The 26,716-nt window shown below is 53.1% G+C and overlaps 9 protein-coding genes across 9 annotated transcripts; 5 read left to right on the forward strand and 4 right to left on the reverse strand.

Annotated features, from left to right (window-relative positions):
• Positions 1 to 701: 701 nt before the first annotated feature.
• LAESUDRAFT_664373 (uncharacterized protein) lies at positions 702 to 1,118 on the reverse strand (the record flags this gene model as incomplete). Its single annotated transcript, XM_040905117.1, has 3 exons — positions 702 to 728; positions 792 to 859; positions 923 to 1,118. 3 exons carry the CDS (start codon positions 1,116 to 1,118, stop codon positions 702 to 704), a joined length of 291 nt encoding a protein of 96 aa, XP_040758985.1.
• Positions 1,119 to 1,521: 403 nt separating this feature from the next.
• On the forward strand, positions 1,522 to 2,672 carry LAESUDRAFT_664429 (uncharacterized protein; the record flags this gene model as incomplete). The annotated part of the gene is made up of 5 exons (XM_040905125.1): positions 1,522 to 1,774; positions 1,844 to 1,949; positions 2,011 to 2,169; positions 2,221 to 2,449; positions 2,511 to 2,672. 5 exons carry the CDS (start codon positions 1,522 to 1,524, stop codon positions 2,670 to 2,672), a joined length of 909 nt encoding a protein of 302 aa, XP_040758986.1.
• Positions 2,673 to 3,243: 571 nt separating this feature from the next.
• On the forward strand, positions 3,244 to 4,544 carry LAESUDRAFT_816047 (uncharacterized protein). The gene is made up of 2 exons (XM_040914741.1): positions 3,244 to 4,220; positions 4,283 to 4,544. Exons 1-2 carry the CDS (start codon positions 3,397 to 3,399, stop codon positions 4,296 to 4,298), a joined length of 840 nt encoding a protein of 279 aa, XP_040758987.1. The 5' UTR covers positions 3,244 to 3,396; the 3' UTR covers positions 4,299 to 4,544.
• A 1,017-nt stretch (positions 4,545 to 5,561) lies between these two features.
• On the reverse strand, positions 5,562 to 7,993 carry LAESUDRAFT_491531 (uncharacterized protein). The gene is made up of 4 exons (XM_040902664.1): positions 7,340 to 7,993; positions 6,964 to 7,279; positions 6,119 to 6,903; positions 5,562 to 6,065 (listed from the first exon to the last, which is right to left on the reverse strand). Exons 1-4 carry the CDS (start codon positions 7,718 to 7,720, stop codon positions 5,697 to 5,699), a joined length of 1,851 nt encoding a protein of 616 aa, XP_040758988.1. The 5' UTR covers positions 7,721 to 7,993; the 3' UTR covers positions 5,562 to 5,696.
• On the reverse strand, positions 7,745 to 8,628 carry LAESUDRAFT_731483 (uncharacterized protein). Its single transcript, XM_040910053.1, is given in 5 exon segments — positions 7,745 to 7,775; positions 7,792 to 8,006; positions 8,074 to 8,248; positions 8,305 to 8,325; positions 8,415 to 8,628. 3 exon segments carry the CDS (start codon positions 8,323 to 8,325, stop codon positions 7,894 to 7,896), a joined length of 309 nt encoding a protein of 102 aa, XP_040758989.1. The 5' UTR covers positions 8,415 to 8,628; the 3' UTR covers positions 7,745 to 7,775; positions 7,792 to 7,893.
• A 1,285-nt stretch (positions 8,629 to 9,913) lies between these two features.
• Positions 9,914 to 10,905, forward strand: LAESUDRAFT_491595 (uncharacterized protein). Its single transcript, XM_040902665.1, has 3 exons — positions 9,914 to 9,932; positions 9,985 to 10,323; positions 10,375 to 10,905. Exons 2-3 carry the CDS (start codon positions 10,151 to 10,153, stop codon positions 10,700 to 10,702), a joined length of 501 nt encoding a protein of 166 aa, XP_040758990.1. The 5' UTR covers positions 9,914 to 9,932; positions 9,985 to 10,150; the 3' UTR covers positions 10,703 to 10,905.
• A 203-nt stretch (positions 10,906 to 11,108) lies between these two features.
• LAESUDRAFT_664462 (glycoside hydrolase family 5 protein) lies at positions 11,109 to 14,380 on the forward strand (the record flags this gene model as incomplete). Its single annotated transcript, XM_040905127.1, has 9 exons — positions 11,109 to 11,742; positions 11,795 to 12,115; positions 12,206 to 12,415; positions 12,473 to 12,588; positions 12,737 to 12,822; positions 12,876 to 13,015; positions 13,245 to 13,389; positions 13,544 to 13,763; positions 13,826 to 14,380. 9 exons carry the CDS (start codon positions 11,109 to 11,111, stop codon positions 14,378 to 14,380), a joined length of 2,427 nt encoding a protein of 808 aa, XP_040758991.1.
• Positions 14,381 to 22,795: 8,415 nt separating this feature from the next.
• Positions 22,796 to 24,747, reverse strand: LAESUDRAFT_763952 (uncharacterized protein; the record flags this gene model as incomplete). Its single annotated transcript, XM_040913356.1, has 2 exons — positions 22,796 to 23,064; positions 24,678 to 24,747. The coding sequence occupies 2 exons, from the start codon at positions 24,745 to 24,747 to the stop codon at positions 22,796 to 22,798; spliced, it is 339 nt and encodes a 112-aa protein (XP_040758992.1).
• Positions 24,748 to 25,765: 1,018 nt separating this feature from the next.
• Positions 25,766 to 26,652, forward strand: LAESUDRAFT_731489 (uncharacterized protein). Its single transcript, XM_040910054.1, has 3 exons — positions 25,766 to 26,107; positions 26,164 to 26,341; positions 26,409 to 26,652. The coding sequence occupies exons 1-3, from the start codon at positions 26,087 to 26,089 to the stop codon at positions 26,519 to 26,521; spliced, it is 312 nt and encodes a 103-aa protein (XP_040758993.1). The 5' UTR covers positions 25,766 to 26,086; the 3' UTR covers positions 26,522 to 26,652.
• Positions 26,653 to 26,716: the final 64 nt, after the last annotated feature.

Below are 26,716 nucleotides of genomic sequence, written 5' to 3' on the forward strand. Positions count from 1 at the left end.
AGGAACGTAGATTAGCTCTGAGGAGCAATGCGATCTTTGCTGATGGTTCCAGAAGGTTACGGTTGAAGTTCAACCGCACTACTTCGCATCCGGTGCGTAGGCGTGTAATCATAGGGCAGTCACGAGGCGAAGCGCCATCGCATTCGCTTACTACCCCGGTGGCTTCTTGAGGTGCGAAATTACAAACTATTGTCCTGGTCTCCGCGTCAACCATGCCATGTAGTAATGCAGCTTCCGCATTTCGTAATGGGTGACAGAATGCACAGAAGCAGACCTTAATGTGAATTACGCGTAAAATGAACGCGCAACGAAAAAAAATGGGGATGCACATTGCAAGGTCGCAAAGCCGCTCGTGGTTGTCGAATAGGCAAGTCAACGATATACGATCAATGATGCGTAAGCAAAGATGGAAGGCAGACAATCCTAATGACATCGCATATCACTAACCATGGTTACCACGCGCAATGTCATGCTGGCCGCATCCAACGGCGAGTTGAACGATCACTTGCCATCTTGATCTCATCCAATTGGAAAGAAGCTACACACTCCCGGACGCCCAAGAAGTCACTCACGGCTGGGAAAGCACGGCTCGTCATGTAACGAGCAATGCAGCAGATTCTATGTATTGCGACTAAGACCAATGACCCGATAGCATTACAACGAGTTGATAATCCTACGAATAATGGTTAAAAGGGAGTCCATCAGTAAGGAGCAGCAGCTGCCTGGCACTGAGGAGAATAAAGATGCACGTCAGCTGGGGTCGCGGAGACGGGTGTGTGAGAGATACTCACAGCCTTGAGCTGCTCAAGATACCATGTGCACGATGGCAGATCCGCCTTCTCGAGGCACTTCGTGAAATCTGAGAAGAGACGAATTAGTCATGAAGTCGGCCAACCGATAAGAGCAAATGTAGGCTACTCACCCTTCGCCTGAATCTCGCAGCTAATACCCTGGCTCTGGTAAGTCTGTGCGTACGTCTGTGCCTCCTGTGCTGGGAGTGCCTGTGCCTCAGGAGCCGGTGCCGCGGAGGAGCCGCCGAAGAGCATGTGCGAGAGACCATGGCCGATGGTCGAACCTACTGCAACGGAACCTGCAGTGGCGGCCATTTGCGAAAGCATACCGGGCTCCTTAGCGGGTGCCTTCGCTGCAGCAGGAACTGGCGGAGCATGGTGCACTGGAGTAGCAGCATGGCCAGGGAAGGGCGCTGCCGCGGTATGGGCACTACGGCTCTGGGCAGGACGAGGAGCGGAACGAGAGCGAGATTGACGCTTGAAAACACGGAGTCAGCACAGTTTTCCGTGTAACTTGGGATACATCAAGCTTTACGTACCGCCATTGTTCAAGCTAGAGAGATGCGAGGAGATGGTGGTGGTTGCAATTGAAGTGCACGGATTTGCTGGTGCCTGCCGTCGAGGACGCGCAACAGTCCGATAGAAATCCGGAAAAGCACGTGACATATTCGGCATCTACCGCTGTCGGATATCGAGGGCGGCGACGGCGTACGTTGTCTCAAAATTCTCAATGTCCTCGCTCGTCTCGCACAGATGCAGCAGCTTTGCCCTCCGTAGCTTGCCGGCCCGCAGCAGTAGCTTGCAACGACCATTGCTTTCCGGCCTGCTCCTTAATCAGCGCCGATGCTATGCTTTGAGGATAGGCAAGCGCCAGCAAAAAAAGGATAGGACCGAAGAGGAAAATGTACATGACATCGAGACCATGAAATATATGGCCTCCAGGCTCCCTGCAGACATCTATGGAAGTTATGCGAAGCTGTTGGGTAAGTGTGGCGTCACTGTCTCGTCTCTTCACCTTGAAGACAGTACCATTTGACTGGAAAAGCTCTAAGACTTGCATATCCCAAGCCTGAAGTCGCCTAAGGAGGATGCAAAAATCTCTGACCACATATATGCTACTCTGAAGACTATGCGTAATTGGTTCAGGAATGCTCAAAGGTGCGCCGCATGTGTATCTGACTGCACCGCTTCTGATCTTTTCGGCCGTGTCTCTCCTCAGCATGGCACAGATGGCGAGCTATAAGGGCTTTATTGAACGAAAAAGACCATGGAACCCGCAGATATTCTGTGCACAGTCGACTCGCGACTCAGCATGGATCGCACCGATTCGTCAAGCGGCACTCGACACGTATGTCAAATTGAATGAAGCTGTCGCCAAGTTAGTAGCGGCGTTTATTCTGCAGTGACTGGCTGATCATTGGTGTTTCAGTCGGGACGAGAAGACGATTAAACGCTTGGCTGTTGACGAGATGGAGAAAGACTATCTCAGGCTCGCCCGTTCCCAGGATCCATCGCGTGTGTATGTGTGGAAGTTCCACGGAGAACGCTCGCCCTGTCGTGTCCTTAGCATTCGATCGCGCCATGGGCATTTTGGAACGACTCCAAACAAATTGAGTCCTCTCGTTGTGCAGGTTCTGGTCAAGTTTGACACTCTGCAGGTGTGTGCTTTCTGCATTGACTCTCGATGATTCTTCACGACCCAATGCTCCTCTGTTGTAGAGTGTGGAAGGATACTCCAAGAAGGGCACTCTGTTGTACAAACAGGATCCGAAGCCTGTTGTTGAGTATCTCGTGCTGCAGAAGCGGATGTGGTACGACACGCCTTGGGTAGTCAGAAACCGCTTTTACAAGGAATTGGACAGCACATTCGAAGACGTTTAATGGAATGTGTTAAAAACCTATACCGCACATCTTTTCTGTCAGTCTGTTGCGTCCCAAATTTGTTCCTTCCGATCGGCTCTCGTGACAAGAGATGGCATACGTCGTCAATACGACTCGGCTCAAATCGCCGACAGACTCCATTGTTCCTCTGGCTTGTGCGAGCTCCCAAAGAGAGGGACTTGACGGTAAGTTTTCGTGTCATACAAGCGGAAGTCCTCTCGTTATAGTGTCTGGCACAAAAAGGATCCGTTGACACCGAACACGTGCAGGCGCATCCATCTAATTGAGCTTGTAAAATGACTTCCCTGGCTTCCCTAAGCATTCGAGCGACCCTTCTCTGTCTCCAGTCAGTCGGTCATGGCGCTGCTCTTTTGCCCGAATGTCCTACACGAAGGCAGGATATTTTCCATGTATCATTGAGCAACAAATGAGCAACATGTATAGCGTCCACAAATGGGGTACTTCGTTCAACAAAAGCTTGATGCGTTGTGAAGGAAGACGGGAAACTGCGCTCGCCACAGACCGGGCGTTATTAATCAGGCGCTCGCACTCAGATTGCCACGACCTGCCACGACGCAACACTTCCGAGCCTGAGCCGTCTTCCGCAACGCTCTTGTACACGCCCAGACAGTCGAGCAGCTGCGATCCAGATATTCATCATGTATCTGTCGTGATATATGCCGTACCAAAGCATCACCAGCGTGCCCTACCCGTGGAGTTACTTATGCAGATCGTAGAGGAGGCAGTCAGAGATCACCACACCGCTCGCGCCCTCTCTCAAGTCTGTTCGTGGGCAAGACAGATTGCACTGCCGCGTCTCTACAACACACTCTTTTCCATCACAGATACTCGCGACCTCACCAATTTTCCGTCCCATCTTAGGCCATATGTTCAGAACGTGTGGCTAGACAAGTCACCGCCACCTACCATATCCGACAGCATCGCAGCCAGAACCTCCTGGCTATGGTCCACGGTGCGCAACCTATGCGTTCCACTGCAGTTCCTCGAAGCATGCGATGCTTGTGAGCACCTGCCCGAGAAGCCAGCGCCGTTCACCGTTCGGACACTCACGATCTTCGACGCGAAGTTCTGTTCGAGTGGCCACAGAGTCGGCACGTTGCTTTCTTCAGTGACGCATTTGCGCGTAGCTGGCAATTGCTCCTCTTGGGGATATGTCACGCTAATCAGGCAACTGACGTCCCTCAAGTACCTCATGGTTCCCTTGGATGAGTCCAACGGCACCATTCAGGTGATCTCAACAAGTATGCTCGCTAGAAGGCACCCCACGCTGCAGAAGATAGCACTATTGATGCACAATACGGGCGTAGGATTCACTGCCCGGAAGTGGTGTACGACTGCGAACATAATCATGCAGCTGAATGACAAGCTCTACCTTGTACCCGCCGTCTGTACACAAGATGAGGAGAGAAAGGAATGGGAATCTATCGCAGACGGGGAGGAGTTCGAAGATACCGCTATCTGGCAGAAAGCAAAGCGAATGCGTGCTGCAATTCTAGCTGGCGATGAGGAGGAGGTCGCTCGAATTTGGTGAGACCTCTCACTCGATGCAGGATATTATTGCGCAACTCATTTTGCTCATCGCTGCTCAGCGGGGTCTCAATGTAACATACCTTTCCGGACATTTGGGTTTACCGGGTGTGACTTGGTGCTATGATGGCCCTTGTATGATAGCTGCGTGCAGTTGTCTACTATTCACTAGCACTGCTCAGACGTCAAGTCAAATCTGGTCATGCATTGCCACTTCCTATGATCCTGTTTTCACGCTCCATATCTAACTTCGTACAATTGGTAGAGTGCACTATTCAATAGCAATCGACAGTGCGTTGATCGATTGATCAGCCATTGCACTGCACAGTAAGGCTCGTCGAAAGAATCAATCACTGCCACGAAACGTATTTACAGTTGTTGCTCGGGAGCCTCCACAGTGCCTCCACTGCATTGCCTTTCACGGGCGACTAACTCCTTCTCGCGCTACGACGTCCGATGAGCTGTCTAGTACTTCGCTGCACCGACGATTGGCAGTGAAGTGCCAGTATGACCCAGGAGCAGATGCAATACAGGATGGCCGATGCTCGCAGATCACATTGGGATATTCGATTGCCATATGGTCATAAATAACATTCAAGTCAACAGTTGCCAGTGCGTTGGGCCGATATGCAATTGACTTGTAGTATCGATACACTTTAGATGAAGGTAACGTGTATCTCGCGGCTTCCGATGACCGCACCGAACTCTTGGCACACCTACATTTCGGGACTCCTTCCTACTCCTTCGAAGGTGCTGCATCGAGGGACCAACATCCTAAGGCAGTCGAGCATGAAGATGTCGAGCGCAAATTGCTGTGCAATGGAATTTGTTGGCATACCGAGGCCCAAGGTATCTAGTGAGTCATTTCGTAGGGTTATAGGTTCTCGTGTTGCGCGGTTGACACGACACATCCCCTCCTCTGCCCACCGTCCTCATGGTGTGACTGTTGAGGCATCCAAGATGTGCTTCACGGATATGGTAATTATGTACATATATATTTAGTGTAGTGGTTGCTCGACGTTTGAGCTGCATGCCTAGAGCACTTCGGTAAGGACGTCGGATGTCTAGCGATTAACGACAAATTAATGTTATGTTGCACACCAAGATATCGGGAGTCTTCCGCCGTCAGCGGGACAAGGAAGTGATTCGGACTCCGCGCGAATCTTCGTCAGCTTCTATTTTAGTACGACGCTTCAGGCGACAATGAACAATTTCTATTTTGTAGGTTATCAGATATACAAGTTGTGCGATACATTGAACGTTACAAATGCAATCCATGATGAAGCAGTGGACGAAGAAGAGATTAGTACAGGTCCCAGGAAGTTGCGAAAGATGCAGCAATATATGATGAGGAATGGGAAAGTGGAAGCTGTAGATAGTACAGTGATGCCTTCTTAAAGTCAGACAGAGAGGTAGAATGAGAATGATAGAGGAGAGCGCAGCATGCCGTCACACATTCGATGCTGGCTACTTGTCCTAGAATTCAGGACATTGAAAGTATGCGGGATGCTCACGTAGATGCTGGTGGAGATCTTCAAGCGACTCGTATGGCCAACGCGGGTCCTCGATCAAATGCTTCACGCAACCCCTCGTAAGAGCCTTCCAATGTGATTTGAGACAGTAATCTCTCCGGCTTGAAAAGTCGCAATCGGTCCACGGGCAGTGATACAGAAGGAGCGGGGTGCACCCCATCGCCTTCCGGTCATCACGGTGTGATCGATCCTCTTCGTGCCGCTTGAGGTCCCTCACACCGTCGAACGTCCACCGACACCCCTGCGCCCTGAACCGGCAGTGCAGCTTGCGGTCGAGTTGGACCTCCTTCTTCCGGAAGAGATCCCATAGAACCTTTGAAATAGATGGTCAATGATACGCCTCTGAGAATGGAGTGGAGTGCTCACTAATTCCCCTTCATCCGCCTGCTGACCATGGGAGACCGGTGGCTCATTTTCATCATTCTCCTCTCTGTGCTTCCGCTTACGAGACGTTACCGGCGTGCCAATCTTGGCCGCCAACGCCTCGCTCCGACGTCGCCGAACAAATTGTTCTGTCTTGTTCGAACGACCGCACGACGAACTTGCCTTTGAGCTAGACCCTGCCGGGACGAGAGGAAGCGAGCGCCGCCTCTTTGCAGGCCTGGGCTGGACAGCGTCAGACTCTGCGGTATTTTGCGCCTGAATCTGCAAGAGTGTCGGCGCAGACGGGTAAGCTGGGGAGTCCAAGGGTTGGGTGAAGTCAAAGTTATATTCCACAGGGGCCAGAAGCAAGTTATTGGGGAGTTGAGGCGCAGGACTGTAGCGCGGCGCCATGCTGGACGACGATGGCCCAGCATCTGGAGATGATACATTGGAGGATGAAGAGGTGGGTCCGCTAGGCCAGCTTCCTGCAATGCCTGTGGGAAAGCCTGGGGTCGTATACGCCGTGGGAGGAATGCCGGAGCCGGTAGGAGGGTAAGTAGTACCAGGCGATACGGGAACCGAGTCGAGTCCGTAGCAAGGAATGTATGAATGCTCCTGCGTGAAGGGAGACTCATCCCAGGGATAAGACAAGGAGAGATCCTGTGGCATTGGTGGCAACGGATGGGCGACGGAATCAGAGCCGGTTTGGACCGTACGCGGTGCTGCGGGTGGCACATCAATGGGGCGACTAGTTCTGGTAAGAGGCAGCCAACCCCACTCTGGCGACACTGTGTGTGGCATATCAACCTGTGAGATGAGGATAAATGCGGCTAGAAATAACGACGCACAAGGAGCGGCGGGCAAATCCATGCTGGCGAGAATGCTCGTTTCGAGAGCATAATTGCGTTGAGATGGGAACGTTGATGGCAATCCAGTTCCGAGATAGTCGAAGCTTCCGGTATCGGCGAAATAAGGATACGTCAACCATGCATCGGAATCATCAGCAGAGGACGGTCCGATGGCCTTGGGCTCGATGCAGGAAGATGACGGTGTTAGCTCATCGTCGTACCAAGGGAAGAAGTCTGGTGTGCCCGTAAGAAGCGGGTGAGCGAAATCGTCTGCGTCGACTAATGGCTCCGTAGTATTTTGATGCATGTCCAGAGGCTTTGCAAGGAAACAGCTTAGATATATTTATAGCCGTTACCAATGGCCACAAAAACTTACATTTTGAATATCGGGAGTCAGCCGACTTTCGTCACTAAGTGAGGAGCTTGGAGAAAGTCGAGGGAGATCTGCAGCGGTGAAGTCGTATCCAGACATTGTAGACGAGGAGGTAAGGATGAGATGCTTGATGCGGTGGTGACTGGGGCGACGAAGCTGGGGAGACGGATGTGGGACCCTTGAAGTTATATACCCCGACGGACACTCGGTCGGTCGCCAATCATAGCCTCTCGTCCATCTTCCAAGTCCGCGAGGAATTCCATCACGAAAGTCAATACATTCCGGGTCGCAGTGCTTCGGGATACAGCTACCATAATGGGCGAAATTCGAGCCACCGCAATCGGCCACTGGCCTCGGAACCTTGCGAAGAATTTCGAGGAACATTCACCCGCTAAGCAACCACGAATCATCCGGAAGCAAATACAATTGCCTGTGGCTGAGACGCGTCTTCTTTTGAACGCGTCGCGCAGGACACGGTGCTTGGAACTCCCAACAAGGAAAAGGCTGATATTTGGCCACCGGGAGTCTGATCTTGCGGGCGGCCCAGCAGCTGGACCTCAAATGTGCCGCTCGGACCTTTCGTAACAGCTGTCCGTGTTGCCTGTAGTTCTGGGGCGACATCTCGATGGTGTGATCAACGAGTGGACAACACGAGCTTGCCACCACCACGCTACAGGATGGTTCCGCGTGAGAAAAGCGAAATGGTCTCTCTATTGACCGTCGCCGCCGCCACTTACTCTTCACCTTAGTCATAGAGCCAAGGAGGAGACACGTGTTCCATCTGATGGTCTTTGTCGTGGGACGGCCCTGCCTGGATCCGCGGTACCGCTGCCACAACAGGTCTGCTGCGAAGACCACCGTTGCATTGTCGACTGTGTGACGCGCCATGCTACCACGCGGAAACCTGTCTTCCTTCATGAGCGCACTTCACTAACCTGAGCTCCTAGACCCTATTAGAGATGGCCTACCGATTGAGATCTCCGCTTCATGCCTTTGTGCTCAACTTGCTTGTCCCGCCGCGTTTGGAACGGATATCGTTTGGAGAGGTGGTATGCCACTTCCGTGATTCTCAGAGCCATCGCAAGACATTCAGCATCCAGAGCGTCGCCAAGTAGCTCGTTGTCGTCGTCGCCACCCGCCGAAGTTTCCGCGAGTGGCAATTTTACCCCTTATTTCGACGCAGAGGACTCGGTTCGCGGAGCGGTGAGGATGCCTAAATCCCTTTGCTGCTACTTCCACAGAGTTGAGGCGTCCGCCTTTGTCACTTGTCTGGCTGATCAACGTGCTCGGCCTGCGAACGCCGAACAGTGTCGCCATCGGTATGGACGCATGGTCGGGACATTCAACGTTGCAAGGAATCCAGCATCAGACTATCCAACTCACCGAGTGTCAAAAAGCCACCCATTAGCCGGTCCGTTTCGTCGGCCTCTGATCAAAATCGACCGCCTTGTCCTTTCTTCATCGACAAGATTGGACCATTCTCCACGTGAACACCAGGTCTATCCCATGCAGCAGTACTTCTCTATAAACGCACAATGCAAGTACTTCATTCGTACTACCGACGCACTGCTATCTGACATGGTTGCAGTGACTGTCATGAGAATGACGAGGTCTTCCAGCGCTGCTTGAACTTGGACAGGCGACGGCGAGGAGCATGCATGGGTGGGGATGCGGAAAGAGCTGTGGTTGTACATGACAATCATTACTTAAGGTGCGTCTCGAAGCTCACTTACAAGCATTACTGCTTCACGAAGTCGCTGTATTCAGGGCCCATCACCGTTCTGCCTTTGAGGATTACGTAATGATGTAGTGAACGCACCGTAAACGGAAACTTACAGAGGCTGTTGGACAACAGCTGCAAACATCTGCCCGAGCCGTCCCGTTCAACCACCTCCCTCCCCTCGCAGTGCATCGCGCTTTCGGGTCTTGGTCACTAACATCGCTTTGGTTGTCACGAAAAGAAGTACATGCACACTGTGATGGCACTGGGTTCTCTGAGAGGCAGGGCAGCAAGAACGTGAGTTTTCTAGCTCTATTTTGTGGGCGTCGATGCTGGCGGGTCGATGGTTACTGGCAGCAATGACCGTGATTTGTGGAGAGGATGGGCTTGTGGTGAGAGTGAGGATATTTGGGTAGTAGCGTGCGGCGGCACACCCGCCCGTTCGCGTTGATTGAAGGCGAGATCGCTGTTATCGCCATCCTCTTGATCCCCTCAAGCGGGTCCGAACGTACGCGCGTATTGGGACCATCATCCACGTCCCGGAGACGTGCATCGGACCGGAAAGGGATCAGCTGGGACTACTTGACGTACAGATCACGGGCATAACCTTCGGTGTCACCGTGCGACATTGTTACCGTGCAATGATACCGCGTATCATCCATCGCCTCGCTTGTCTTTGCCACGATCTCACATGCCATTGTCTTCCGTTGTGCAGACACAGAGCTGCTTGCAGCGTGCGCGTGAGGGCTCGTGGACGATCGTGGCCGTTGTTCGTTATGCATGGTTCGATCCGTTCATACAAGCGAATCTGATGTTCCGGGTTTTCATAGCCGAGGCGGCGGTTCGCGGGATCTATCCTAGCGACTGCTCACCTAGGTCAGCGACCTCCGACTCGGATGGCATAATCGATCTACTTACTGTCCATAAGATCTCCGTCACCATTTCCGCTCTCTGCGCGTAAGTAGCTCGATCTCAGAGGCAATCTGCGTGGACCGTCGGTCCTTCGAACGCCGACATCGATGCCAAATTGAGCTGGCTTTAATCGTCTTCGGTCGAGTATTCCCAAGCAACGGCATTGCGAATACCACGTCACGATGGTTGGGTCGCGTTCATTGTGGCCATCACCGTCAAGGTTCAATAAAGCGTCCCAGCTGGATCCAGTGCTTCCGAGCCTCACTGCAAGTCTCCCGATTCCTGAAGCATCCTCCCAAGCCATGAGGAACAGTATAAGACGCTATTATGGAATCATCAATTCTGAACATATACGGTATGGAGTTCGGAGCTCGGAGGCACGACAGATTCAATCGTTCATTGGTAGACTTCCACGTCGATCCCTCGATCGGTCGCTATCAACTGACCAGATCCTGTACCTGCTGAAAGGGTTGAGGTGCACTGCTCTCTATTTCAGCTGTACAGACGGCGGCGTTGGTCAGATAAACGATCAGCAGAGGTGGGACTTGGGACTACATGAAAACTGGTACACGTCGTATGGTGTCACTGTGCCCAGGCACCGGATCGCTGCCCATAAAGGAGTTCGCAAGTCTGTCACCCCCTTTTCACCGGCCAGACCCTGTAGAGCTTCTCTCGAAGCTCGCAGTAATTGCGCAGGAAGCTCAGAGCGTGTTACCACGCGCACGAGCGGGTGAGCCGGCTTGAAGAGTGGCGGGTGTAAACAGCTCATGGAGTCAGATAGGAAGAGAGATGGTGAAGCATGCAGAGGCTGCCGACGTGCGATTGCGCACCACGAAGCAGGCGTGCCGCGTGTGCAGCGCCTAGCAGCACTCGAAATGATGCCCCTCGAAGTGATGTCATGCGCCCAAACGTTCACCCCGTTTCAACTCCCGAAGGACCTCTGACACAGTATGCTGGACACTCTGCGCCCTGAGACATACAAGCTGCGCCCGTGGCAGCAGCCTGCAGCCTCACCAGGGCCCCGTCTTCTTCTTCTTGTCCTCTTCCCGACGGTCGCAGCCGCAAGATCCCCGGGGACATCGACCTTCTTGACGTCAGTGATCGACACACGCGCACCTTTAGCGAGTGATTTTGCGCGCAATGTCCTCCAGCGCCGGCCACGAGCGCGACACGGTCCTCGCGCCGCCTCAGCCCATCCAGGACACGGAAAATCCGCAACAGGACGTCGGACGCCCTAATTCGCACTACGCCGAGTCTGCGACGAATGCCAACGCACCGTATATACCCAACGCATCGGACTCAGGCATCCTCCCCGATTCGTCGATTGCATCGACACCACGCGTCGCCTCGTCCTACGGCACGCCTACGGTGACACCAAACGAGGCCTCCTCTGATGCACTGGGAGGGACCGCAGCGGCTGCCAGGACTGCAGCTGCCACAAAAGAGGCTACGGACGTTCCTGGGTCAAAAGAAGCGCTGGCGCACTCCGGCGCAGCACACCCAGCTAGACGACCATGGTACAAGCGGCCGGTCTTCTGGCTGCTGGCATTCATCGTGTTGGCGGTTGTTGTGCTTGTTGTAGTGTTGCCGGTGTGGTTCGTGGGCGTGAAGGGACACAAGCACAGCAGCTCTTCCAGCTCTTCCAGCTCTTCCACGTCTAGTGGAGGTGGCACTACGCCTAAGTCGACGGTGACTACAACTGGCGGGAATGGCAGCATGGTCACGGCGGACGATGGTTCAACCTTCACCTACGTCAATGAACTTGGCGGTTTCTGTAAGCTTGCCTGTTGTGTCGGATGGTGTGGCTTCACTGATCTCCCGCGCAGGGGTGTCTGACCCGACCAACCCATTCAACAACTCTGCTCGGCCAAATTCATGGACGCCTCCGCTCTCCGAGTCATGGAACTGGAACAAGGACCGTATCTTCGGCGTTAACCTGGGCGGACTGTTCGAGCTCGAACCGTTCATCAGTCCGAAACTATACCAGGCAAACCCAGGTAGCTTGGACGAGTGGACGCTTGACGTCATGCTGCGTGCAAACGGCAGCAACGGTGGCGAGCTGGGCGAGGAGGAGTATGGGTTGCAGGATGCGATGGAGCTGCACTATAACGAGTTCGTCACCGAGCAGGACATCGCCGAGATTGCGGGTGAGTGCCATGCGCCTCCGCACTTGAGCGATCCCCACTAACTGTATGCTCTCTTTTACTGCTCCGTCCTTCTGCTTGGCCCTTCTGCAGGTGCTGGCTTGAACTGGATCCGTGTGCCTATTCCGTTTTGGGCCATCGAGAGCTGGGGCAATGTGGGCATGGTGAATGTGACGACTTCGATCAGCGAACCATTCCTGGCCAAGTCCTGCTGGCCATACATCCTTCGCCTCTTCGGATGGGCTCGCAAGTACGGATTGCGTATCAATCTTGACCTGCACACGATCCCGGGCTCGCAGAACGGTATGTATCTGGCTCGCTTGGCGTTGGTGGGTTTAAAGTCCTGACTGATCGAACCAGGCTACAACCATTCGGGAAAAGACGGGATAGTCAACTTCTTGAATGGTGTGATGGGTGTGGCCAATGCGGAGCGTGCTCTGGAGTACATCAGGGTCATTACTGAGTTCATCACGCAGGTGGGTGTTCTATTCTTCAGCCGTCCCATATTTCATGACTGACAGATCAACTTCATGTTCTGATCATTGGTCAACGTTCTCCTGAACGCCCATCCTTGCACTGTATGCATTGCACGGATTGAACTTATGTCGCGCTCACGCGCTGTAGGAAGAGTACCAGCCGCTGATCCCGATGTTTGGCATCGTGAACGAACCATTACTGGCAACTATCACATTGGACACTCTCACTACTTTGTATGGCATTCACGCTCAAGGCAGATCCCTGGTGTTGACGGAATCTGACGCAGCTATCTGCAAGCATACTGGGTGATGCGCAACATCACTGGAGTGGGTGAAGGCAACGGACCATACGTGTCTATCCACGATGGTTTCATGGGCACAGACTACTGGGCGGGCTTCCTTGCGGGCTCGGACAGGATTTCTCTCGGTGCGTACCTCCTTCTCCTGCGGTGGCATGCCCTTGTGGCACAATCTGACGTGCTCATCGCTTCTTTCTTCTCGCATCCGACATAATTCGCGTTGGCGTCACGTCCGGCGGACCGCTGTGCGCTCCGCGACATGCCGCGAACCGGATTTCGCGATCGCGTCTTGGATGTGGCCGCGGACGTCTGATGGACTCGCCCAACGTCGGCCGCGACGCACGGCCCCGAACGCAGATTCGCACCCTTATTTCGCGTTCGACAACCTGGCGAACACGGAGCCGGTGAACGTCACCGCGGAGGGCCAGGACAGCGCAGATGTGTATGGCGGGCAATGGCCCAAACTGGCGTGCACGTCGTGGGGCCCAGAGATGAACACAAGGTCCGTCCGTCGAAGTCCATCTATCTCCTCCACTCTCCTTTGAAGCTGATGTGCCACTTTTTCTTTTTGCAATTGTATACACTTTCTAACGTGCTGTGGTGCGGTATCCTCATGTCTGGATTGTACCTGATGCTTCGACGCTTTTGTTTGGCAGCCGGATCAACTTCGGAGTGACCATTGCAGGCGAGTTCAGTGCCGCGATCAACGACTGTGGGCTCTGGGTACGCGGCGTGAACATCTCGGCCGCGTACGGAGGCAGCTGCGACTACTGGGAAGACTGGGAGTCGTGGAGCGACGAGACCGTCGCGGGCCTCAAGATGTTCGTCATGGCGAGCATGGACGCGCTCGGAGACTGGTTCTTCTGGACTTGGAAGGTGCGCTCTTGGCTCGTACTCTCATTGCGTGAGTTGTGATAGACGAGCGATGCCATCAACAGGTCGACAACTCGTCCACCAGTGGCACCGTTGAAGCACCCTTGTGGTCATACAAACTCGGGCTGGAGCACGGCTGGATACCCAAGGACCCGCGGACGGCATCGGGCATCTGCGAATCGCTCGGTGTCACGGATACCTACTGGAACGAGTCCTTCTCCTCCTGGGCAACAGGTGGCGCAGACGCAAACGAGATCGCCCCATCGTCTATAGCCACCTATGGCGTGTGGCCGCCAGCATCGATCGCGAACGTGGCATTCGCATCACAGTCGTATTTGCCTCAGTACACGAGCACCGCGAAGATCGTGAGCCTGCCCGCGTCGACGTACACAGCCGCGACGGTGAGCACGGGCGACGGGTGGGCCGACTTGGAGAGCAGCGACACGCGGAGGGCGCCGACGGCGATCGCGGGGTGCACGTATCCCGATGCGTGGAGTGCGGTGGACGCGACAATCCCGACGGCGGGATGCGGCGGGGTGGCGTATGCGAAGCGCGAGGAGGTGCCCGTTCCCATTTCCGAGCCTGTGGTCACCGCGCCGCCTGCGCGACGGTTCCCGTGAGCGCGGCGCTGTTTGGCTCCTGCCTATATATCGCGTGCGATGATAAGTGTCATTGGCACTGTCGGTGCGCAGGAGAAGCTGATCGCTCGGACGGCGTGTCAGTGATGTGGCTCGAACTCGACACGGTCCGTCGTGCGCGTAGATGTGGTGATGTTGGTTGACGCAGGAATGAAGAGGGAAGGCGGCGAAACGGACGGACATGCAATATTGCTTCTCCCTGCATAGACGCTCGCTTTAGTTTCATGACTTTGCTGTCTGCATACACATGCTTTGTTCACGATGCTGGCGGACGATATCACGACGTTCGTCATAGTGCGCCGCGCCGCACTGTTTCTCACGTTCCGTTCTATAATGGTACTTGCTAGTTTGTACACGTAGCATATCAAGATCGTCTGCGGTGTACCCTCGCGGTTTTTGTCAGCAGCAAAGGGTTCGTAGACAAAGGAATATAGAGCACGAAGGCAATAGGGACCGATTTGCTCGTCGCAGTCCTCCAGATCGGAACTGATCAATTGAGGCCAAGATCAATCAAGGAGTTCTCGTTGTATGCACTCAAAATCAAGGCTTACTGAGATGGTCCCAGATGTTTTGGGGAAAGCGGTTCCGAAGTTCAGCTGGCCCACGGATTGCGCGGAGGCATTGTCCTGACTTGTGAAGGATCTCAGGAACTCCTGGGTCCGCTCTCGCCTATCCCGTCAGGGATCTCTAGCTTAAGTGGAGGAGTAAAGACCAACTCGAAACTGAGGGGTAGGCCTCAGCTCGAGCGGGTATATATACAAGAGGGGCCAGACCCCTGGTACCGGGTGTAAGACCCTGCGTACCCTAGGTTTGTAATAATACATCATTATGGCGTGCTATGGCGTGCTCAGGCCTAGGGGAGTCCGCCTAAGTCTAGGAGTGTCTATAGAGTCCAGACCTGTGATGTCACTATGACGTAGGGTCACGTGACTGATACTTGTCCGAGGGATGTCCGAGTGGCGTGGGTATACTAAGATGTACACGTGGAGGCGTAGTGGTACATGCTATATAGGGTAACTGGGTGGATAAATAATGGTCCGTGGGCGCTTGAGACTTGTGGCGCGGAAAAACCGTGACAGTACCCCTCCTCCAGGCCGAAGTGTCCTCACGAGGCTTTTGAATTCTAGTCGTAGATGCGCGGGTGTACGGCTTGTAGGTTCCATTTGGTTTTGGGTATCGGTGTCCGAGTACGCTCTGGGTCATATGTGGTATATTTGGAGACGTCCTCTTCCCTCACCGGGGTATCTTTGAAACGCATACGTTGCCAGGGTATTGGTGCATCATCGAGATAATAGTAGCCGTGAGTGCGTTCCGGGCACTGGATCTTTCCTTCTTCTACTATCCACTGGGCGTTGACTGGGTATACAAATAGATGGTTGCGCGACTTGGGGGTTCCGACGAATAAGACTGTGTGGATATAGTGGTCTGGATTCGCTAGCCAGATGCAGACGATGTCGAACTTCTCGGGCAGCCCTATTTCTAGGCCGATCGGGGTATCGAGGGGTACGTGAAGTACGACATGGGCTTGGAACTTGCGCTTGTACCATCGTATCATTTTGTGATCCCAGTAGATCTTTTCCTTCCATTCTTCCTCTTCTTCCTCCGTCCTTTTTCCTCCCTTACTGTCAGGTTCATCGTCGCTTTCCTCGTCTTCTTGAGCGCGGATCTTTTGACCACCGGGTATAGTAAGGAGATTAGGCGGTTTGGGCGCCTTGGGGTGTAACTTATGGAAGTTATTAAGCAGCAGGATGTAATCCTTTGCTATGGTAGAGCGGGGTATCCAAGTGTTCTCGGTGTCGTCCTTCCCCTTCCATTTGACCAGGTATAGTAGTCCGGTCTTGGATTTTTTACTGTCGAGGATTTGGCTAATGGTAGGGGATTCGCCCTCCGGAACGGGTATAGTAGTATCGTCCTTTTGTACACTAAATTGCGCGAGGTGATAGGGTATTAATAGAGATTCGTGGAAGACAGGGTGTATATGACGCCAAGCGGGTGGGAGCTTGAGTCTGAATGCTGACTTCCCGACCTTTTCTACTATACTAAACGGTCCGTAACGTTTATCGTCCAGCTTCTTGCTTGGTCGAGTGGTTGTAATATTAGTTCCTTCTAATAGTACCAGATCGCCCTTGGTATAGGTTGCATGGTCTGGGTATTTGCCATCGTGGTACTTCTTCATTATACCTTTTGCTTTGGTAAGGTGATTAGTTGCGTCCTTGGAAAGTTCCTCCATCTCCTTCGTCCATTCTTCGGCCGATTGGTTTCGGGGTTCTTTCCTGGTTTCGACTCCCGTGTAGGGATGGTATCCGTGCGTAAGGTAGAATGGGGTATAGCCGGTGCTTGCTTGTCTATGGTTTCGGTATGCGAACATAGCGAGTGGTATCTTGGAAGGCCAGTCATCCTGTCTATAGGAGGTATATATCCTCAAGTAGGTCTCTATTTCCTGGTTCATCCGTTCAGTTTGCCCATCCGTCTGAGGGTGGTAGGCAGTTGAAGGATTTCCCTGGACGCCCAACTGTTGGTATACATCCTTAGTGAACGAGGATACGAACTGTGGTCCCCTGTCGGACCATATCCTTTCTGCTAGTCCGTGTGCCGACATTACATGTTTAATGTACAAGTCCGCATAGTCCTTCGAGTTAATCGACTCCGTGCAGGGTATAGCGATAAAGTCTTTCGACTTCAAATCCACAAATACAAGGATGGAATCGTACCCATCTACAGTAGGTAGTTTTACAATAAGGTCCGTGGAGATGTACTGCCAGTTATGATCTGGAACTGGGTTTGGCTCTAATGGTGCTGATCGATGTTGGCGGTTAGGTTTGGCCTTTTGACAGGTTCCACAACCTTTCACATACGCCGTAACATCCTTGATCATCTCCGGCCACCAGTACGATCGCTTGATTAATTCCATGGTCCTTTCTATTCCTGGGTGTCCCATGAATGCGGCATCGTGGTGGGACTGTATTACTTTGCCGATTATTTCTTGGTTATTTGGGATTATGAGAATTTCACCCCCCCTCCAGAGTGTGCCGTCCTCGGCTGACTCGAGCTCCTTTTGAGGCAAAGTTTTCCATAATAAATATTCGGACGAATGTGTGGCGCAGAGGTCGCGGATGGCGTCTGTCCCTACAACTTTGGTGCTTCGGAACAATTCGGCAGGTAATACGACCTGATTATCCAAGTGATCCATACCGTCGTCATAGTCTGGTCGTCTGCTAAGAGCGTCTGCTGCGCTGTTTTTCTTGCCTGGGATATGATGGAGTTCGAAATCGTATTCAGCGAGGAATGACATCCATCGTGCTTGTCGGGGGTTAATCTTCTGGGGTTTCCTAAAGTATGTCAGATTAAGGTGATCAGTGAAGATCTGTACAGTATGTTTGGCGTGTATTAAGTAGTGTCGCCATTCTTCTAGACAATCTACAATAGCGAGAAGCTCTCTATCGTACACTTGATAGTTCTTTTCGGCGTCCTTGAACGACCTACTGTAATATGATACTGGTACCCAAAGATTATCTTGCTTCTGCATAAGAACTGCCCCGAGGGCGAATTGCGAAGCATCTACTTCTACCATAAACGGATCCTCGTCCGTAGGTATGTGTACAATCGGGGCCGATGTAAGGAGGTCCTTGAGACCTTGGAAGGCACTTCGTTCCGTGTCCGTCCATTCCCATTCTCGGTTGCCCGTGAGGTCCGAAAGAGGCTTGGCCAAGGAGCCGAAGCCTTTCACAAATCGTCTATAATAATTACAAAATCCGAGGAACTGTTGCACGTCCTTCTTGGACCTGGGTTCTGGCCATTCTGCAATGCCCGCAACCTTTGCAGGGTCCATGCGAAGTTTCCCATGGCCAATGATGTGACCTAGGTACTCGGTTTCTTCAACATGGAACTCGCATTTTTCAGGTTTGCACGTCAACTTGTGCTCCCGGAGTATTCGAAGTACTTGTTTTACAACCTGGCGATGTTCCTTCATGTCCTTGGTGAATATTAAGATATCGTCCAGGTATACCATAACTTTTCCAGTGAGGATTAGATCGTGGAAGATGTCATTCATCATCATTTGGAACGTTGATGGTGAATTAGTGAGTCCGAAGAACATCACTAGGGGTTCGAACAGACCTCGGTTCGTGACGAACGCGGCCTTTTCCTCATCTCCTTCCTTGATCCTTATGTTATTATAGCCCCACCGGATGTCGAGCTTAGAGTAGTACCGGGCTCCCTTAAGCCGGTCGAATAAATCATTGATTAGAGGGAGCGGGTATTTATTTTTCTTCGTGACTTCATTGAGCCGTCTATAGTCCTGTACCGGCCTTAGTTTACCATCCTTTTTCTTGACAAAGAAGAAGGGGGCGCCCCAGGGGGATTTAGACTGTCGGATACGACCAGTCTTTAGGTTTTCTTCGAGGAATATATCTAGAGCTTCCTGTTCTTTTACGCTCATTGGATATACCTTCCCGCAGAAGGGTTTCGCGCCGTCTACTAGTTCTATGGCGTGATCCCATACCCTTCGTTCAGGGAGCTGATCGAATTCAGCTTCTTCGAAGACTTCCTTATAATCCCAGTACTCTTCTGGAACAACCTCTTGCATGCTCTTGGCTTTAGTGCTTTTGCCTTGAGCGATGGCTAGGTCGGTGGCCTTGGTGGCTCGTATATGTTCGTATTCGGAAAATTGCTTCCGAATGTAGTCGCTGTCCAATGCCAGCACCTTGTCCCCATCTTCCAACTTGAGCTCCCCGCAGTTACAACGCGTGAAGCGAAGCGTGCGTTTAGCCCAGTCAATGTCCGGGTTGTGATCTTCTAGCCAATCGAACCCGAGGAACATGTCGTGGTCCGAGAGGGTAGTCACGTTGAATGATCGGCGCTCTCTATGGCCTTGGATAACTATATCTAGTGATACATAGTGGGTCATATCGCCATCTCGGTTGGGGGTCCCATCTGCGTTGAACACGCGGAGTGGTCGATCGAACGGTATCTTAGGTATCTGGAACTTAGATACGAATTGTTCGTCGATGCAGCACCCGGTGCAACCTGAATCTAGAAGGGCTTTGGCGGGTATATTCCTATCCCCAACTTCTATTGTTACGGGTATATCGATCTGGCGATGTCGTCGTACTGCTCGGACGTTGAATTGTCCTCGCAGTTTAGTACCGGTCGATCCGAAGCCAGCAGTCCCTCTTGCTGTTTCTGCTATCTCCGTCACGACTTCGGTAATAGGGGTATCGTTTCGTTCCAAGATTAGCTGGGCGACTCGGTCCCCATACTCAATCTGGAACGGGGTATCAAGGGTATTGATTAGGAGTATTTTGACTCGACCGACATAGTCAGAGTCTATTACTCCGGCTCCTACATCTATTCCATGTTTTACAGCCAAGCCTGAGCGTGGAGCGATGCGTCCGTAGCACCCGCTGGGTATCATCAACTTCAGGCCGGTATCTACAAGGAGACGGGAACGTCCGGGAATGACCACTTCCTCCGCTGAATGCAGATCGTACCCTGCTGCGCCTTCTGTTTGACGGGTTGGTACGATGGCTTGCGGGTGGTCTAAAAATACACGCAGAGTGGTTTTCTGTGTCTTCTTCTTCGGTGTACGCCTTGCCGATGTCGAAGCTTCCACCTGCAGACTATCCGGAACTGAAGAAATGTTAGAAATTGAGCTATTCACGGAATTAAGCACCGATGCTTCTTGATCCGGCCGAGCTCGATCAGGCACCACTAAGGTCCCGTCATCCCGAGACCCCGTTTTCGCTCCTACTGCTGTTACATTAAAGTGGGCACCACTACTTGTACCCATATTGTCCGCCGTAGTGCTAGAAGTACAGTTGAGAGTAGAAAGAATAGAAAATTGAGATCCACTAGGGAGTGGTGGTGTGCTGTCGTCTGCGTCAGGGGTACTGAATTTTCCCTTTCCTGAGCTTAGACCCTCCTGCCCACATCCCTCCAGGGTGTTTTCAGGTACGGCTTGATGGCGCTTCTCAGGCTTTGCCTCCACCACCATCAGCTCGACTCTCCCTGGGGACCTACCTTTTGGTGACCCGTCTAAACCATGGCCCTTCTCAGGTCTCGCGACCTCCGTGACCATGGAATGGCCGTTAATGGTCAGGGATGACCCGTGTAAACCAGGGCGCTTCTCAGGCTTTTGGGCCTCCACCACCGAGGAATGTACGTTACTGGTCGGGGAACCTGAAATGTCCGGATCGAGTCGTGAGTCCTGCAAGACTTGCGTACTTAAGCCTTGCCGAATTGAAAACCCGCCTGGTTGAGCAGAGCGGGGTTGGCCGCGATGGCCGCCTTGAATGCTCGTACGGCCTCGGTTTCTTCTACCGTACTGGCCCGAGCTGCAGGCTGGGCATCCTTTTTGCGCCAGCACTGCGCCTTCCCGTCGTAGTAATGGGTGTGCCATATATCCGTGCACGACCCCTTCTCCGACCTTTCCTTTCCGCACGTACCACACTTCCGGTGTTTGTCACGTTCGTTTTCGACCCCTACCGTTTCCTTGTGTGGTACTGCTTTTCCTGCCTCATCGACATTTCTGATGGGCGCCCTTCCCATTGTCCTGACCGCGTTTGCCGTTACCGTTGTTGAACCTTCCTCCTGGTGGACTTGCCGGGTTTTGGAGTCCTTGGCTTTCCCCTTGCCCTTTCGGTCCTCAAAGGTGGACGCCCATTGCTGCTGCTGTTGAAGGTCCAGCCGAGCTGCAACCTGTTTCCACAGGCTGTAGCTATTGACATCCCGGCTAATGCCTTCAGACGACCATACTCTGTCACAGAGTTCCTTTCTCATGGCCGTTCTAAGTAATTGGAGCAACAGCTGTTCGTCCTTGTACCCTGAGACCTTGACCCAATGTTCCCATTCGGCCTCGAATTCCTCCCAAGGCTTGTACCTTTGCTGCATGTTGCGCAGCATCCGTTGACCTTCTAGCTCCGGGTTCGCGGGGTAGTACATTTTCTTGAAGTCCGCGATGAAGTCCTGGAGCGTGGCGTATACCGGTGGACCTCCCATCATCCTTTCTAGGAGGGAGGCTTTCCAGTGGTCGATTTGTGGTCCTCGGATATAAGACATTGCCCAGCGAATTTTACTTTGCTCGTCTTCAAACTCACTGGGTTTCATGACGATGTAGTTCATTACATCGACAAGCCATGCCTTTGCCTTTGCCTTGGTGCCATCGAATGGCTCCGGGAGATTGACCTTTGGTCCTCGGAACGACTTTCTGTGTACCTCGTCCGAGGATGCCGGTGGCGGGGCTGCGGAGCGACGGTCCCGGTCTGGTGGTGGGACCGGCTGCTCCGGGGGGAATGCGAATAGTGCCCCTGCCAGCTCGTCATCTTCATCTCCCTTGTATGAGTGTGCCGGGGACATTGGGGGCGTCTGCACCCTAGAGGGCGGCTGCTCAGGGTTTGCCTGGCGTGCCGGTTTGAGCCCACTAGGGCCGGCGGTTCCGCCGACTCCTTTTACCCAATCCCGAATATCCTGTTGCCCGGGATTCTGTCTGCCCTTGCCCTTGTCGACCGGTTTCCTGGGTGATCGAATAGGGGAAGGCGGTGGTGGACGCGTCATGGCTTCTAGGAGGTGGATTCGGGTTTCTTGAGTCTTGTTGATTCCTTCTAGACCCGTTACCCTTTCCTCGCTGGACTTGAGTGCTTTCTTGAAGGCTTCCAGTTCCGTTGTTAGCTTGTGGATCTGGTTGCCGCGCTCTGTTCGTGAAGCCTCGTATTCGCCCACCTGCCTCATGAGACGGTCTCGGGTTGCTTCGGCCGCTAGGCGTCCTTCCCGTGCTTCTGCTACCTCTCTCCGTGCGACGTCGAGTCGACTACGTAGTCGATTGTAGTCGTTTTGGAGGTGCTGGTAAGCACGCCTCATATCGGTCGGTTGAGTCCAAAATCCTGGAACATCATCGTTTGGCGGGGGGAGACCGGGTCGTGCCATATAATAGCTTTGTCTGTTATCAGGGAACCTGTATCGTTCGTACCCTGGTGGGGTTCCTGATGCATGACTCGACCAGACATAGTCTTGTCCCCTTGCAGCCCCTCCATGCCTTGCTACCACATCTACCGGTTGCGTTCGATATCGCTGCCTGTCTTCTACAGAGTGTTCGCGGGCATGGATATCATATTCCCATTGATGGAAGCGTCTCCCTGTCCTTGGTTCTTCCGGGTACAGGGCGGCGAATTCGTCTACCAGCCTTGCTGAAGGCCCTCTTCTTGCGGGGAGTGCTTCCAGCATTGATGACGTCATGAAGTATCGTGGTGTGGGGGCGAGGATATCAGTATTGTTGAACGAGGATGGGGTGGATACCCTGGGATTCGGATTTTCGGGGTTCAGGTGTCCTTCTACGGAATGCTCAGATTGTGCGATGCCGGCCATTTTCGGTGTTGGTACCTGGTCGGGGTTTTGACGACCTGTTCAGAAAGGTTCTTCTTCGTCGGAGGAGATGCCGTATTCTTCGTCAAACAGGAGGTGGTACAGCTCCTGATCGTCTTCGACTGGTTCGAGAGCACGGGGGGCTTCTCGGACTATTCTATGTGGCTGATATTCGAGCCTTTCGTAGTAGTCGATGACGACTTGGTAGCGGTAGAGGATGAAACGAGCTTGGGCGACGTGGGGTTGGTAAATGAAGTCTGTCCGGAATATGACGCTGATGTGTTCGTATACTTGATCCCACTCTACCGGTCCTGGAGATACGGTGTATATGGAGGTGTATCCTTCCAACGAGAACCTTTGCATTCGATGTTGTTATCTACTCGCGTGCTTGACGAGTTGTTCTTCACTAGGCCTCGTAATGACCCAGACGCAGCTTTAGAGTCCTGCTACTCCTAGTAGGTCTAGTTACTACGGAGTCCTGAATGGTGCGGTTCGCAGTCGCAGAGGGGTCTTTGTGGTCTTTGATTATTTCACCACCAGTGTCCAACTACCTCTGAAGGGATGTAACCTTGGTCCACCTGCCGTTCCAGCAGAGCTTTCCGAGAGTTCGTCCCACACCAAACGACTATTTGTCTACGTATGTACTGGTAACTAAACCCCTAAGTAGATCAGAACTGCGCAGGGGTTGAATACGCGTCTGGTGCCTCTTTAGCACTGAGCAAGTAGTTTTATTCCCTCGCTACTCGAGGTTGTGCAGGTCTCGCCGAAGCGGTCCAGAAGTGTTGCTGATTTACAGCTTCAGAGCCTTTTCAAAGGTGACTCGTTCCTCCCGCAAGTTCTCCCTTGTCTGCGGTTGTTACGTCTGCTACCCCTAGACCTGGTGGCTAGGATGGCGACGTTAGAGGATAAATCCTCCGTATAGCACGGCAGCTAGGCCGAGGATAGTTTATATGGACTAGCAGCCCCACGCTTCAATGACACGCCTCTACGGGGTCTATGGGCCTGACAGTAGCCAGACCAGACAGGGTCCCCGACGGATTAGCCAATGATAGTGGTACCCTTTTAAGGAGTACTGCGTCCCTTGCTCCTAGCGGTGCTGACGTCAACAGGCACTCCTGGCCCTTCTTGACAGCCCTAATGCGGTTTTAACCACTAGGTTTCAACTGGCAAGTCCCCTTACGCCTGGGGTCGCGGCAAGATTTGGGACTGTAGTATGTCGCCCACTTTCGCAGGAGGCTGGTTTAGGGCCTATGTATCCTGACTGACAATCCGCGTATTCGCTTCACCGAAGAGGTTCAGCAGGGCGCAGCTAAGCCCGAGGAATGTGGAACGAGGCCCTGACTGGGCACGATGAGGATGGAGTGATCGACAGTGAAGTAGCAGTCTGAGGCGTCGACCGGTGCCCACAGACTATAGAGAGAAGTTTCGAGTTATGTGAAGGATCTCAGGAACTCCTGGGTCCGCTCTCGCCTATCCCGTCAGGGATCTCTAGCTTAAGTGGAGGAGTAAAGACCAACTCGAAACTGAGGGGTAGGCCTCAGCTCGAGCGGGTATATATACAAGAGGGGCCAGACCCCTGGTACCGGGTGTAAGACCCTGCGTACCCTAGGTTTGTAATAATACATCATTATGGCGTGCTATGGCGTGCTCAGGCCTAGGGGAGTCCGCCTAAGTCTAGGAGTGTCTATAGAGTCCAGACCTGTGATGTCACTATGACGTAGGGTCACGTGACTGATACTTGTCCGAGGGATGTCCGAGTGGCGTGGGTATACTAAGATGTACACGTGGAGGCGTAGTGGTACATGCTATATAGGGTAACTGGGTGGATAAATAATGGTCCGTGGGCGCTTGAGACTTGTGGCGCGGAAAAACCGTGACATGACTCCCGTCCTTCTTGTCGTACTTTTGTACTGCACCGGCGCACCTTTCCGCTTCGCGTCAAAGTGCAGGGTGGGAGGCGCGAGTTCACCATACTTCGCAACGTCCTCGGGCATATGGTACCTCTCATGGCACCCGATATGCGTGTGACTCTCATCATCACCATACACCAGTGGTGCACGTAGTACTCCGTGCCGAGCAGGCTCTCTGCCTCGTCGATTGTCACATCCATCAGCACCCATCCGCCTCCATAGCTGAGAGTGACGCGTTCGTGCCCGATGCCATTGTCAACGAGCCATCCAACGACGGTATTGACCGACTCTTGCGTCGGGCGGAACGTCCGCGCGACCCTGGCTGGACTCCGCCAGCAGCCGTCGCATGCACACTGACTATCGAAGGTGCGTCTCGATGCATCGACACTCCGTCTTCGCTGCATCATGCCATAGGTGCCGTTCAGGTGTACGAGTTTACTCCAGAAACATACGCACAAAAGTTGAGTTGTTGAACGAGATCAAGTACGAAACCCGCTGTGCTTGTCCGACATACAGCGCATGGCTGAGATGTTTGCAGCTGTTGTCTAACATCCTCTATAGATTTCCGTTTACGGTGCGTTCACTACATCATTACGTAAGCCTCAAAGGCAGAACTGGTGATAGGCCCTGAATACAGCGACTTCGTGAAGCAGTAATGCTTGTAAGTGAGCTTCGAGACGCACCTTAAGTAATGATTGTCATGTACAACCACAGCTCTTTCCGCATCCCCACCCATGCATGCTCCTCGCCGTCGCCTGTCCAAGTTCAAGCAGCGCTGGAAGACCTCGTCATTCTCATGACAGTCACTGCAACCATGTCAGATAGCAGTGCGTCGGTAGTACGAATGAAGTACTTGCATTGTGAGTTTATAGAGAAGTACTGCTGCATGGGATAGACCTGGTGTTCACATGGAGAATGGTCCAATCTTGTCGATGAAGAAAGGACAAGGCGGTCGATTTTGATCAGAGGCCGACGAAACGGACCGGCTAATGGGTGGCTTTTTGACACTCGGTGAGTTGGATAGTCTGATGCTGGATTCCTTGCAACGTTGAATGTCCCGACCATGCGTCCATACCGATGGTGACACTGTTCGGCGTTCGCAGGCCGAGCACGTTGGTCAACCACACAAGTGACAAAGGCGGACGCCTAAACTCTGTGGAAGTAGCAGCAAAGGGCTTTAGGTGTTCTCACCGCTCCGAAAACCGAGTCCTCTGCGTTGAACAAAGGTATAAAATCGCCACTCGCGGAAACTTCGACGGGTGGCGACGACGACAACGAGCTGCTTGGCGGCACCCTGGATGCTGAATGTCTTGCGAGCTGCTGTGTACAATATCTGGCTCTGAGCATCACGGGAGTGGCATACTACCTCTCCAAATGATATCCGTTCCAACCACGGCGGGACAAGCAGGGTGAGCACAAAGGCATGAAGCAGAGATCTCAATCGGTAGGCCATCTCTAATAGGGTCTAAGAGCTCAGGTTTCTGAAGCGCGCTCATGAAGGAAGACAGGTTTCCGCGTGGTAGCATGGCGCGTTACACAGTCGACGATTCAGCGGTGGTCTTCGCAGCAGAGGGCCTGTTGTGGCAGCCGTACCGCGGATCCAGGCAGGGCCGTCCCACGACAAAGACCATCAGATGGAATACGTGTCTCCTCCTTGGCTCTATAACTAGGGTGAAGAGTAAGTGGCGGCGGCGACGGTCAATAGAGAGACCATTTCGCTTTTCTCACGCGGAACCATCCTGTAGCGTGGTGGTGGCAAACTCGTGTTGTCCTCTCGCTGATTTCACCATCGGGATGTTCTCCCCGAAATACAGGCGAAAACGTCAGCTGTTACGAAAGGTCCAAGCGGCACATTTGAGGTCCAGCTGCTGGGCCGCCCGCAAGATCAGACCCCAGTGGCCAAACGTCAGCCTTTCCTTGGTGGCAGGTCCAAGCACCGTGTCCTGCGCGATGCATTCCAGCCACAGGCAATTGTATTTGCTTCCGGATGATTCGTGGTTGCTTAGCGGGTGAATGTTCCTCGAAATTCTTCGCAAGGTTCCGAGGCCAGTGG

This window comes from Laetiporus sulphureus, assembly GCF_001632365.1.
Source record: "Laetiporus sulphureus 93-53 unplaced genomic scaffold LAESUscaffold_64, whole genome shotgun sequence".
In the NCBI taxonomy this organism is placed as follows: domain Eukaryota; kingdom Fungi; phylum Basidiomycota; class Agaricomycetes; order Polyporales; family Laetiporaceae; genus Laetiporus; species Laetiporus sulphureus.